At 37.9% G+C, this 13,825-nt stretch overlaps 1 protein-coding gene across 1 annotated transcript in view; it reads right to left on the reverse strand.

The window, feature by feature from the left end:
* kcnn3 (potassium intermediate/small conductance calcium-activated channel, subfamily N, member 3) overlaps positions 1 to 13,825 on the reverse strand; it is a 285,265-nt gene that overhangs the window by 68,365 nt on the left and 203,075 nt on the right. Inside the window, exons 5-6 of the mRNA XM_034174740.1 lie at positions 10,507 to 10,628; positions 7,048 to 7,189 (exon numbers count right to left, since the gene is read on the reverse strand). Coding sequence (XP_034030631.1) covers positions 7,048 to 7,189; positions 10,507 to 10,628 — 264 coding nt within the window. The remainder of the gene's footprint in view (positions 1 to 7,047; positions 7,190 to 10,506; positions 10,629 to 13,825) is intronic.

The following is a 13,825-nucleotide window of genomic DNA, read 5'->3' on the forward strand; positions in this document are numbered from 1 at the left end:
CAGACCACAATGTACTGGACTTGGAGCACGATATAGACCCGGACAATAATTTCTTCTCAAATATCAATGACAGTTGTTGCTATTATACAGATGAACAGTTTAATCGGATCATTAAAACGGATAACAAATTATCAATAATCCATTTCAACAGCAGAAGTCTATATGCAAACTTTAACAACATTAAAGAATATTTAAGTCAGTTTAAAAAAATATTTAACATAATTGCTATATCAGAAACATGGATCAATGAAGATAAAGGAATGGATTTTGAACTGGATGGATATGAATTTAATTGTGTAAACAGAAAAAATAAGAGTGGAGGAGGAGTGGCTGTGTATGTGGATAAGAACATGGATTATAAAATAGTAGACAATATGACAACTGTGATTGATAACTTATTAGAATGTATAACTATTGAAATATGTGAAGAAAAAAGCAAAAATGTATTAGTCAGCTGTATATATAGAGCACCAGGATCTAGTATTGAAACATTCACTGACTGTATGGGAAAAATGTTCTCAAAAACTAATCAAAAAACTGTTCATTTGTGGTGACTTAAATATTGATCTGCTCAATCCAAATAAGCATAAAATAACAGATGAATTTATCAGTATAATGTACAGTATGAGTTTATATCCAAAAATCACCAGGCCAAGCAGAATTACATCCCATAGTGCCACCTTAATTGATAATATATTCAGCAATGATATTGAGAATAACACTGTGAGTGGATTATTAATCAATGACATTAGTGATCATCTACCAGTTTTCATCGTTTATAATAGAAACCATCGGCGGAATCAGCCAGAGGAGAAAATAAAATACAGGCGAGTGCGGACAGAGGAAAACATGAACACACTAAAGAAGGATTTACAGGAGCAAAACTGGGAAAAGGTATACAGTGAAAGTGATGTTGATAGTGCATATGAAACTTTTTTACAAATATTTACATCATTATATGATAAAAATTGTCCAATTAAACAAGACTACAGAAAACAAAAAATCCAAGCTCGACCATGGATGACGAAAGGGTTACGAAATGCATGTAATAAGAAAAATACACTGTATAGAGAATTCATAAAACTAAAGACTAAAGAGGCAGAAAATAGATATAAGAAATACAAAAATAGATTAACTAATATTATACGGGTATGTAGGAAGGAATATTATAGTAACATATTATATAATAACAAAAACAATATTAAAGGAATATGGGATATATTAAATAGCATTATCAAAAATGGTAATAAAAAACTGAGTTACCCTCAGTATTTCATTGATAATAATGTCAAGAAGGAAAATAAGGATGAGGTAGTCAACGGTTTTAATAATTTTTTTGTAAATATTGGACCAAGCTTGGCAGAAAAAATTCCCGATTCCCAACCTGAGGATTGGGATAATAATCTCATAGAAAGAAATCCCTGTTCAATGTTCCTCACAGCAGTGGATGGAAATGAAATTATAGACATTGTGAATAATTGTAAATATAAAACATCTACCGATTTAAATGAAATTGATATGGTGGTGGTAAAACAGGCCATTGAATGGATTGTAGAACCATTAACATACATCTGTAATTTATCATTTCAAACCGGTAAATTTCCCAATCAAATGAAAATAGCTAAGGTTGTGCCGCTGTATAAGACTGGGGATAGACACCACTTCACAAATTATAGACCTGTTTCTTTGCTTCCACAATTTTCCAAATTATTAGAAAAGTGATTCAATAATAGATTAGACAAATTCATAAATAAACATAAATTACTTACTGATAGTCAATATGGATTCAGAGCACATAGTTCAACATCACTTGCATTAATAGAATCAGTTGAGGAGATTACAAACGCCATAGACCACAAATTACATTCAGTTGGAATATTTATAGACCTTAAAAAGGCTTTTGATACAATTAATCATGACATATTAATCAATAAACTTGAACAGTATGGGATTAGGGGGTTGGTGTTGCACTGGGTGAGAAGCTACTTAAGTAACAGAAAACAGTTTGTGAAGTTGGGGGAATATACATCATCATGCTTGGACAATGCTTGTGGCGTCCCACAGGGGTCAGTATTGGGTCCAAAACTGTTTCTAATTTATATAAATGATATTGTCAATGTTTCCAAAATATTAAAATTAGTATTATTTGCAGATGACACAAGCATTTTTTGTTCAGGGGGGGATTTGCAGGAGTTACTGAGGAGGATCAGTATAGAAATGGGAAAATTGAAAATATGGTTTGACAGAAATAAATTATCATTAAACTTAAGTAAAACAAAATACATGTTATTTGGCTATTGTAATACAGACATACAGGTTCAGTTACAAGTCGAGGGGGTAGATATTGAAAGGGTACATGAAAATAAGTTTCTGGGGGTGATAATAGATGATAAGATAAACTGGAAGACTCATATAAAACATATACAAAGTAAACTGTCAAGAAGCATTTCAGTTCTTAACAAAGCGAAACATATTCTGGACCACAACTCACTCCGCATTCTTTACTGCTCACTGGTTTTACCATATTTACAGTACTGTGCAGAGGTATGGGGTAATACTTATAAAGGTACAACACAATCACTATCAGTAATGCAGAAAAGAGCTATAAGAATTATTCATAATACTGGCTATAGAGATCATACAAATCCACTATTTTTACAATCCAAATTCTTAAAATTTACAGACTTGGTTCATTTTCAAACAGTACAAATTGTGTATAAAGCAATAAACAATTTACTTCCAGCAAATATTAAAAATATGTTTTTTAACAGATCAGGGGATTACAGTCTGAGGGGGAAATTTAATTTAAAGCATCAGTGGGCACGAACAACATTAAAAGGTTTCTGTATTTCTGTCTGTGGGGTGAGGATGTGGAACAGATTGGGAGTGGGGCTCAAGCAATGTCCAAGCATGAACCAGTTCAAACAGCGGTACAAAAATATGGTTTTTTCTGGGTATAGGGAGGAGGAAGGGTAATGAGGGTTAGGGTGTTTTTGTTTTTTGCTTCGGCTTGTAAATATATAGTATTTTGTATGTAAGTAGGTATGTGTAGGTGTATATTTATGTGTATATATGTATATGTGTATATATGTGTATGTATATGTGTATGTATGTTGATGTGTATATGTATGTGTATGTGTATATATATGTATATATATATATATTGATATCGGTTTAGGTGTGTAGGAATCTATGTGTATATGTGGCAAAGGGTATTACTGGTTGTGGGGAAGAAGGGGTAGGGATAAATAAGCTGATGCTTCACCCTACCCCTTTTCGGACATGTTGGGTACACAGTAGGAACTTTTTTGTTGTTGTCTTTACTGATCTATCTTGTAATTGTTGTTGTATCAAATGTTCGAAATAAACAGTTTTCATTCATTCATTCATAGTTTTTCTTGATATAAGTACTGAATAACTTCACCTCTGTTCCTCCTTCACAGAGTACAGTCTTGGGAAAAGCCACCTGGGGTGTCGGCGGAACTCCTGAGTCCAGAACGTTCGGGCTCCGATCCGTTGAGGCGCGGGGAGAGCGCGCCGCCTCTTCACCCCACCAGACTCATTTATTTTGTATTTGTGTATAGCACAGTGGGAAGAAAAATAAATTGTTTCTTTTGGAGCTGCTTCTGGTTGTTTGGCGCTGGGTTCGGTCAGACGCTGGACCGCTCCACAACCTGCGTCCAGACCTTAACACTCAACCACACAAAATATTCCTACTTTGTGCAGATTTATTAGGAACACCTTGCAAGTCCTGGGGTGGACCCCTTTTTGTCTTTATAACTGCCTTAAATTAAAGGTGACATGATATGTAATTTTTTTTTTTTTTTTGAGTATTTACGACTAAAATTCAACAACAGTTTGAAATATATCCTTTCCTGGTGCACAGTTAATGAAGAGGTAAATATCTGGATTTTGAACTGTGTGCCACTAAAAACCAGCAACTTCTTGGTGAGTCCCGACATTGGAGAAGAAGGAGGAAGTGATATCAGCACCGGAACATTATCTTAATAGTCCCATTAATTTGTGGATTAATTTATGGATTTTTACAGGCTAATGACAGCCCCGTTTCCGCCGAGTGGTTCGGGTCAGTGATACACATTTTTTTATACGTGTCAGAACGGTTAATTCTTGTTGGCAGAATCCTTTTGATTGGCAGGTAGAACACCTATATTGATGAGCGCGCACGGCTTCTTCACTCGACACGGAGGCAAAACTGAGTATTTTCACATTATTTTATTTTATTGTTTTGTGGATCATGGGATAATTTTGTCACACGCAAACACGCAACTGAAATATGAAGAAATCACAGTGATAAATGTTCAGTTCCCATGCCCAAGAATAGTCATTGAAACTATGCATGGTAACTAATACAGTGTTTTATATAAAAAGTAAGGTTACACAAGACCATTCACAGTATTTGATTTTCACACAAAAATGCCAAGGCAACTCCTCAAACAAGATGGTGGACGTCAACTATGTCCGCTCTAGTCTCTATTATTTTCCATCACTATGTGTTTATATTAACAAGCATAATGTCTACATTTAACAAGAGTCATCTGAGTTGACATATACCCCCGGCCCTCACAAATCAGTAATACAAAGCGGGATCCAGTGCTTGCAAATGAACAACACACAATGGAGCAATAAGGAAGCAACTTCACATAATCTGGAAGTAAGAGACCTATAGCATTCAATATGAATTAAAACAGGTTGAAAAAGAGTTGTATGGCAGGTTTTAGCAAAGACTGGCAATGGAGCATTTTTTGTTTTCATTGCAAACATTCTTGCGTTTCAATTTCTTCTTTTCACATTATGGAACATATAGGAAGTGCTCCATAAAACTGAAGACACATGGCTAATAGGGAAACCATTAGCCATTAGGTTACTAAAGCCCTTTCACACCGGGCCTGCTTCGAGTTGCGTTATGCGGCGTCATGACGACGCTAAGTTGATACAACCTAACACCACAATACCATGAGGGACGCAAAGGGTGATGCGAAACAGACGCAAAAAATAAAAAATTTTTCTTGCAAGTTGAGGCAACGTAATGGTACTTAACATGACTGGATGCCACACCCACACAACATAACGCTACCCAATGTCAATTTATCATTCCTGCTGTGCTCCATTGTTGCTGAGCTATAAATCACACAGGATATTACTTTTTATACCATGTACACAATGCAGTAAAACTACACCAATCAAAGAGCACATGTGAACAATTAAAAGGAAAAAAAAAAATAACAGCCTGGCTGGAGGTCCTCGTGATCACCTCCTCCAGTTCTCTCACGATTGTGTTAAATCAAGTCCATTACGTTCTGCTCACAGACCAGCGACAGGACATGTCCACATCCAGTATAACTCCTCACAGGGGACATCTCCATGTCCACTCACGAACAGTTTGTGCACACGAATGCCAGCTGCAGCTCCGCGGTCCCAGGAAGAAATATTCATTTTTAGAGCAATCAGAGCGCACATCTGCTGCACTGCACAAGAAGAAATATAAACGAGAAGTGAAATCAGCACGTACACCTGCTCATTACAGTCTGGCTGCAGCTACTCGGCACTCTCACCTCCTCAAGCTTCACCCCCCCTGCTGCGCGCAACTGACACAGACATTCCTGCCTTATTAGATACGCAGAATACGCAACTCAAATCAGGCCCGGTGTGAAAGGGGCTTAAGGATAAATCCTGTTGACTATGTCGGTTGTCCACTTAAACACATCTTCTTCACATTCTTGATGTGCTTGAGTTATCTCGCTAACAAATGTTACAAAGACAAAATCTTGAATATATTGCTGTGACCTAAAAATTTAATTGATGGCGGTGCATCTCAGGGTTGCTGCGTGGCCTTCACCCACTTGCCTCAATTCGGATAACGGACTTCTTCAAACTTAGTGCACATAAACAGTGTCAAATGTGTATGTGTTGCCTTTAATTCTGATGTGTGCCACTATTACGGTAAACAAGTAATAATTGTGGAGTAATTGCTGTCTGAGGTAACTGAAGTGTAAACGTTATTTCTCCACTGTGAGATCAATAAAGTATATCTAATCTAATCTAATTAAATTGACCCCAAGGTCACCATAATCGACTGGTCTGGGGGATCACCCAAGTACACCCTTATGCTAAATATTAATGAAATCACACTAACAAGGATGGCAATGGCAATATGTTGAGTATCTCGCTGTGACCTTGAAATTGACCCCAAGGTCACTGTAATTGACTGGCGTCGAAGGATCACCCAAGTACACCCTTATGCTAAATATGAATGAAACTGCTCAACTGGTTCTTGAGATATCGCGATAAAAAGTGAAAACGGACAGACGGATGGACGGACGGACAGACATGTAGATCGCTATATTGCCTGTATTTCATAGCAGGGGGACAAAAAGCAAACCTAATAACCTAAAAACTGTTTTGTTAATGCATGGAATAAGTTAGGCAAAAAGAACAAGAGCATATAAGAAAGAAGAGAGGGTGATAAAAGAGATGGAACTAAAAAGAAACAGTGCCCCCCAAAAATATCAAAACAGAAAGAAAAATAGAGAAAAGAAGAGCATCTGTGAAGTGAAGCAAACAGAGGAACAGTCCACTGCATAAACAGTGAAGCTCCGATGGACGGTAGATAGAAATAAACACATGCCCTAAGGGAAGGAGAGACGGACAGAGAGGAAAGCGCTAAAGGGATAAATAAAAGGAGAGAGAGAGACGGTAAAGCAGATATTGGTACAGAAGGAAAATAAAGGAGGGAGAAAGAGTGTAGGAGGATGTGGCACATTGAAAGGTGGGACCTTCATTATGCAATGAGGACAGACAGGAGAGTAATGTGCATGGAGTCACAGACACACACAAACACAAACCACTTCTCGCTGGCACGCCTACACACACTGAACACACAGACGCACAGATGCAGGAGAACTCATGGAGGATTGCCCAAATTACACAAATGGCAGAATCCGCTCACAAATGACGACATGCTCTCTAAACAGCTGACCTTTGAACAAGGAGAGGGTGATGCCAAAGGAAAAGAAACATCATACTGACCATGATTCCAGTGAGCAGACAGACTCCTTTGCCACAGTAAGTGTGAGGAACCATGTCGCCATAGCCGATGGACAAAAAAGTGATGGAGATAAGCCACATGGCCCCCAGGAAGTTACTGGTCACATCCTGTGCATCATGATACCTAAACGAGATTAAGGTCAGACAATAATAAAAGATATAAATCAATATTATACACACAGTACTGCACCGGGGTCTGGTCTACAAATGTGTGTGTCAAACTTCATGCAAATGCTCCTCAATTTTACCTGACACATAACACAACATATCAGCATTACTGCAGCTCTTGCCTCCATCATTTCAGACATATGCACAACATTGTTACCATAGCAACCAACCTGGTGGAGATCTTTAAAAAGTGCTAAAAGACCATTTAAAAGCAAAATACAAAATTTTAGCCTTGTGTGTTAGCAGGGTCATGTATGCTGTGAGCAAACACAGCCACTTCTCTAGTCTGAAGGGATACATTAACCAAATTTGCATCTTTGCACCCAATTTGATGCAGTTTAATTGAGTTTTATATGTTTTTTTCCCTCCGTTATTCAATTTGGTGTGGCAAGGAGAGGAAATGTTCATTAAACTATGTGGACTAAACACTGCCTTCCCAGCAGTGAGCCAATGATGCATTTAATCAAGCTTATTAACTGTTTAACAATTTCCAATGTTTTCCTGATTATCTCCGACCATTTATCCACATCAGGATGGATGTTTTCCATTTGATGGCACAATATTACAAACAGCGTAGCACAACTCACGCAATGTGATTTAACTTTAAATCTAACCGGATAATTTGTTTTGAACATTGCACATGCTCTTCAATGTGTGACCATGAGGTATATCACCAAGCTACAATAATAAAGCATATTTCTACTTAAAAAAAAAAAAAAAGCAAGATTAAACAATCTGAAAATTGTAACTTGGTTCTTTTTCATTCAGAGCAGCAACTTGTGGCCACTAACCAAGGAAAAAGTAGATCAAAACCAAGAGTACAACCTTGAGCTTCAGCAGAATCCCAAATTACTCTGTGATGCTTAAGTACAAGTAATTTAAAACTTTTTAAAAATGATTATTATTTTTAAGGAGAGAAGCAACATTGTTCACTGTAGCTAAAATAGTAGATCAAAACATCAAAACATGGAGTATGACCTGGAGCTTCAATAGCATCCCAAACTGGTTTTGAAAAAAGTTTAATCATATGGAATTTGAAAATGTTAACTTGAATTTGAAAACAGAATTCAGCAAGATTGTTTCTTGTTACCACTGGCTGAAAAAAAGTTGTCTAAAATAGGATTACCATAAATGTAAATACAGTATGAGCAGAAGGATAATGATTTTTATGAAGCAAAATTAGTCATATGGTTCCCAATGACCACTGCAACCACTGACATAGAAAATAGTTGAATAAAAACAAGAGTATCATCTGGAGCTTTAATTATATCCTAATTTGTTAAATGATAATTAAGTATTAGTGATTGAGAAATTATAGATTATTATTATTATTATTATTAGTAGTAGTAGTAGTAGTAGTAGTAGCACAAATACCTCTTAGTTGGAATGCATGATGCAAAAGTAAAAAAACAAACAAACAAACAAACAAAAAACTGCAAAGACCATATTATACAGGGTAACCAACAAAAAAAAACCCCAAACAAAACAAAAAACAAACCCAGAACCCAGAAAAATGGTAATAAATCCTAAAAAGATGATTGGAACAATCATCTTCCCCAACATGTCTTGGTCAATTAAAGAAAAGACATTTTACTTGGACACCTATTTCACCAAAACATCATACCATGTGGAGCATAATTTTGAAAGAACATGACTTTTATGCAAATGACCAAGATAACAAAGAGATGATTGTACACAGACTGAAGTTTAAGTCTTGACCTGGACCTTTGTGGAATTTATTACAATTTTTATGGGTTATGATTTTTTTTATTTTTTTTGGGGGGGGGGGGGTGTCAATCTATTACTCAGAGAACAAACTGTTTGAAAAGACTGTAAATACTGGCCATGGGTGCTGACATTTTTTGTGGCAAAACAGAAGCAAACTAAATAAGTGAAAACATCTTCAATCAAAATACATGTAAGACCAAATCCAGTGATATATATTTAACTATGTATTTATGGCCTTCCAGATATCAGCATCATCATCATGTTCATTATCACATTCACTAACCAAGCCCAGTTCTGATAAAATATTGGGGGTGTGACTGCTTTGAGCGACAGCTTGTGTGTTTTTAATCAATCAATTCATTCATTCATTCATTCATTCATTCACTCATTTTTATTTTTTTGCTCATCTGTTGATGCTGTGGTCATTCAGAAGTGAGCTCAGGATGCACCTACTGTGAAGGCCCATCTTTTTTTGAGCATTTTATTTCAAATATATGTATGTAATAATATGGCTCATTCAGTGGTTAATTCTCTGAACAGATCATTTAAAATGTTTGTGTGCCAATATTTGTGCAATGGTTGCCAGCAGGAGGTGCTGTGCAGTGATGTACAGTGCCAACTTGCCCTGGGTTTTAGCCTCGTGGTTAGAGCGCCTGCCTCCCATGTTGGGAACTGTGAATATGAGTCCAGTGAACGATAAACCAATGCAGGTTACATTTTTGTTGAATGAAGTACTAATCGTGTTCGTATTTGTAGTGGCTATTGGTAGCTTTGTGATATTAGGTTGTTAATCCACGATTACTGAGGAAAGAAACAGGTGATAATTTTTAATGGCCACAACAAATCAAAACCGCTATGAGAACCACTGGTTAGCACCTAAAAATATGATTTAATAAACACTCAAACAAAGGTCAGCCTGTTAGATGAGCTTGTTGTGTTTGGGTTTCATGTGTCCTGCCCAAGTCATACGCAGTCTCACCTGTGCTTCCACCATTTTGCTTCCTGTAATGTTTACTGTGACCTTTTACTTTACAATAAGTCTGTCCAAAACAGTAGTACAACTCTGAGCTTCAACAGCATCCTACTTTATGCAACAATGCTCACTAAACGCAGTTATTTGAAAAGCAAATGTGACTTGTTGTTGATTATATTTTCACCAAAGGGTATTGCAGTAACATCAAGGATCAATACCAGAGCAGACAGGAACAGCTAAGTCTGATAGACCCTCTATGCCAAAACTGGTTTTGGTCAAGGGCTAAATAAAACAGTCAAATTCATTACCACATTATGAAAATGAATCTATCCCGTCAATGTGTGTACACAGAAAATCTTGAAATAAAGACAATTTACTGATGGAAAACTGACTCATGTTGAGTTATAGAGAAGAAAATGGACAACTGTTCAGAAGCCTCATAAACTAAAGCCTAATGAGGGATTAATGTGCACACATGTCTCAGATTACACTTTCTGCCAAGTGAATTTGGTTAGATGAGTTTACAGTTTAGTCCAACACAGACACACACAAGCACACAAATGACGACTGACCTCTCACACACACGTACGGTCCAGGCAGCAATGATCCACAGAGAGATGCTGAAGACCAGCAGCACCGTCCCGGGGCAGATAGTCATGAGGGTTTTCATTACAAACCGCGTGTTAAAGTGCACCTGCAGTATGTGTACACACAAAAGCACACAACACATCAGTGCTGATAATGGCATTTCTTCATTCACTAAGGAGGTAATGTTGGATTGTTAGATGGATTATGTACTGATTGTATTATCTGTAGGTCAAAGGGCTGGAACAGGCCTGGGATAAAAACCAATAAACACAGGAGCAGATCCCTATAAAGCTGTAGACGATTTAAACATTTTTTCATTCATGACAAGTCATTGTGCTGCTCATTCAAACTCACTCGTTTTGGCATGTACTTCACAATAAAATATTTTTATCATGAGGGCTTTGCAAGGTTTTTACTGTGAAACCAAAATGGCCAAATTTCCCTCTTGCAAACATTGAATCCACTGTTGCCAACGTAGCAGATTTGTTGCTTCATCTGGCAACTTGTCAGACCCCTTAAGCGACTTTGTTCCAATATCCATAAATCTGGAGTGTTTTCGGCAGACAAGAGCTACATTCTGTGGAAGAAAGTCACCAAAAGTGCTCTGTGATTCGTCAGTGCGGCCGCCAGCGACTCTGGGGCTCAGCTGCAGTGCATTCCACGAGTCTGTGCGGGACACATAGACATATTAAGTCACCAGCACCACCGTGCTATCAATAAAATATGAAAATCGTTGACTGAATGTGATACATTATGAAAATGTATTTTCATGAGCCTTCTACAATAACAGAGAGCAAGTCCTAGACAGAGACCAGTGTGAAGCAGATGAGAGTTTGCGACTGTCCCTGAAGGGGACGCCAGTCCACCACCGATTACTTCCCCAGCCAAGAGTTACCAGCTTGGTGGACTCAGACAGTGTCTATTACAACCCCTGGCAAAAATTATGGAATCACCGGCCTCGGAGGATGTTCATTCAGTTGTTTAATTTTGTAGAAAAAAAGCAGATCACAGACATGACACAAAACTAAAGTCATTTCAAATGGCAACTTTCTGGCTTTAAGAAACACTATAAGAAATCAGGAAAAAAAATTGTGGCAGTCAGTAACGGTTACTTTTTTAGACCAAGCAGAGGGAAAAAATATGGACTCACTCAATTCTGAGGAATAAATTATGGAATCACCCTGTAAATTTTCATCCCCAAAACTAACACCTGCATCAAATCAGATCTGCTCGTTAGTCTGCATCTAAAAAGGAGTGATCACACCTCGGAGAGCTGTTGCACCAAGTGGACTGACATGAATCATGGCTCCAACACAAGAGATATCAACTGAAACAAAGGAGAGGATTATCAAACTCTTAAAAGAGGGTAAATCATCACGCAATGTTGCAAAAGATGTTGGTTGTTCACAGTCAGCTGTTTCTAAACTCTGGACCAAATACAAACAACATGGGAAGGTTGTTAAAGGCAAACATACTGGAAGACCAAGGAAGACATCAAAGCGTCAAGACAGAAAACTTAAAGCAATATGTCTCAAAAATCAAAAATGCACAACAAATGAGGAACGAATGGGAGGAAACTGGAGTCAACGTCTGTGACCGAACTGTAAGAAACCGCCTAAAGGAAATGGGATTTACATACAGAAAAGCTAAACGAAAGCCATCATTAACACCGAAACAGAAAAAACAAGGTTACAATGGGCTAAGGAAAAGCAATCATGGACTGTGGATGACTGGATAAACGTCATATTCAGTGATGAATCTCGAATCTGCATTGGGCAAGGTGATGATGCTGGAACTTTTGTTTGGTGCCGTTCTAATGGGATTTATAAAGATGACTGCCTGAAGAGAACATGTAAATTTCCACAGTCATTGATGATATGGGGCTGCATGTCAGGTAAAGGCACTGGGGAGATGGCTGTCATTACATCATCAATAAATGCACAAGTTTACGTTGATATTTTGGACACTTTTCTTATCCCATCAATTGAAAGGATGTTTGGGGATGATGAAATCATTTTTCAAGATGATAATGCATCTTGTCATAGAGCAAACACTGTGAAAACATTCCTTGCAAAAAGACACATAGGGTTAATGTCATGGCCTGCAAATAGTCCGGATCTTAATCCAATTGAAAATCTTTGGTGGCAGTTGAAGAAAATGGTCCAAGACAAGGCTCCAACCTACAAAGCTGATCTGGTAACAGCAATCAGAGAAAGTTGGAGCCAGACTGATGAAGATTACTGTTTGTCACTCATTAAGTCCATGCCTCAGAGACTGCAAGCTGTTATAAAAGCCAGAGGTGGTGCAACAAAATACTAGTGATGTGTTGGAGCGTTCTTTTGTTTTTCATGATTCCATAATTTTTTCCTTAGAATTGAGTGATTCCATATTTTTTTCCGTCTGCTTGGTCTAAAAAGTAACCATTACTGACTGCCACAATTTTTTTTTCCTGATTTCTTATAGTGTTTCTTAAAGCCAGAAAGTTGCCATTTCAAATGACTTTAGTTTTGTGTCATGTCTGTGATGTTTTTTTTTTTTCTACAATATTAAACAACTGAATGAACATCCTCCGAGGCTGGTGATTCCATAATTTTTGCCAGGGGTTGTAAGTGTCATGTCCACAGATACAAACAGGTAGCTTAAGCCCCTTTCACACCGGGTCTGTGTAGAGCTGCATTGTGCTGTGTATCCATTATGCAAGAATGGTTGCGTATGTTTTGCGCGCGGGTGGTGCTTTGGTCCGCATCTTCTTCTTCTGTAGTTTTGGCCTGCCTCGTCTGCCTCTGTGGTTGTGAAGCTTCACTGTCTGCAAAATTCAGCAGAATCCACCGGGATAAATAAAATCTAGCAATGCAGGTATGTACTGATAAAAAACCTAAAAGTATTTTTCACCGGACTGGCGTAGGTAAATGGACTGCATTTATATAGCGCATTTCCATCTGCATCAGACGCTCAAAGCGCTTTACAATTATGCCTCACATTCACCCCGATGTCAGGGTGCTGCCATACAAGGCGCTCGCTACACACCGGGAGCAATAGGGGATTAAAGACCTTGCCCAAGGGCCCTGCGTGATTTTCCAGTCAGGTGGGGATTTGAACCAAGGATCTTCTGGTCTCAAGCCCAACACCTTAACCACTAGACCATCACTTCCCCCAAGGGTAGGGCGTAGGGTAGCGTACAAATGCGGAGGCTAGGTGTACAGTAGCGCAGTGTTACGTAGACTTGCATACAGCATAGTTTATTTTATTCAGTGTTTTCATTCCTGTGAAAGTCCAATATAAATAGGTATTAGAATTATTATT

Source organism: Thalassophryne amazonica, chromosome 7 (genome assembly GCF_902500255.1).
Source record: "Thalassophryne amazonica chromosome 7, fThaAma1.1, whole genome shotgun sequence".
NCBI classification, from domain to species: Eukaryota; Metazoa; Chordata; class Actinopteri; order Batrachoidiformes; family Batrachoididae; genus Thalassophryne; species Thalassophryne amazonica.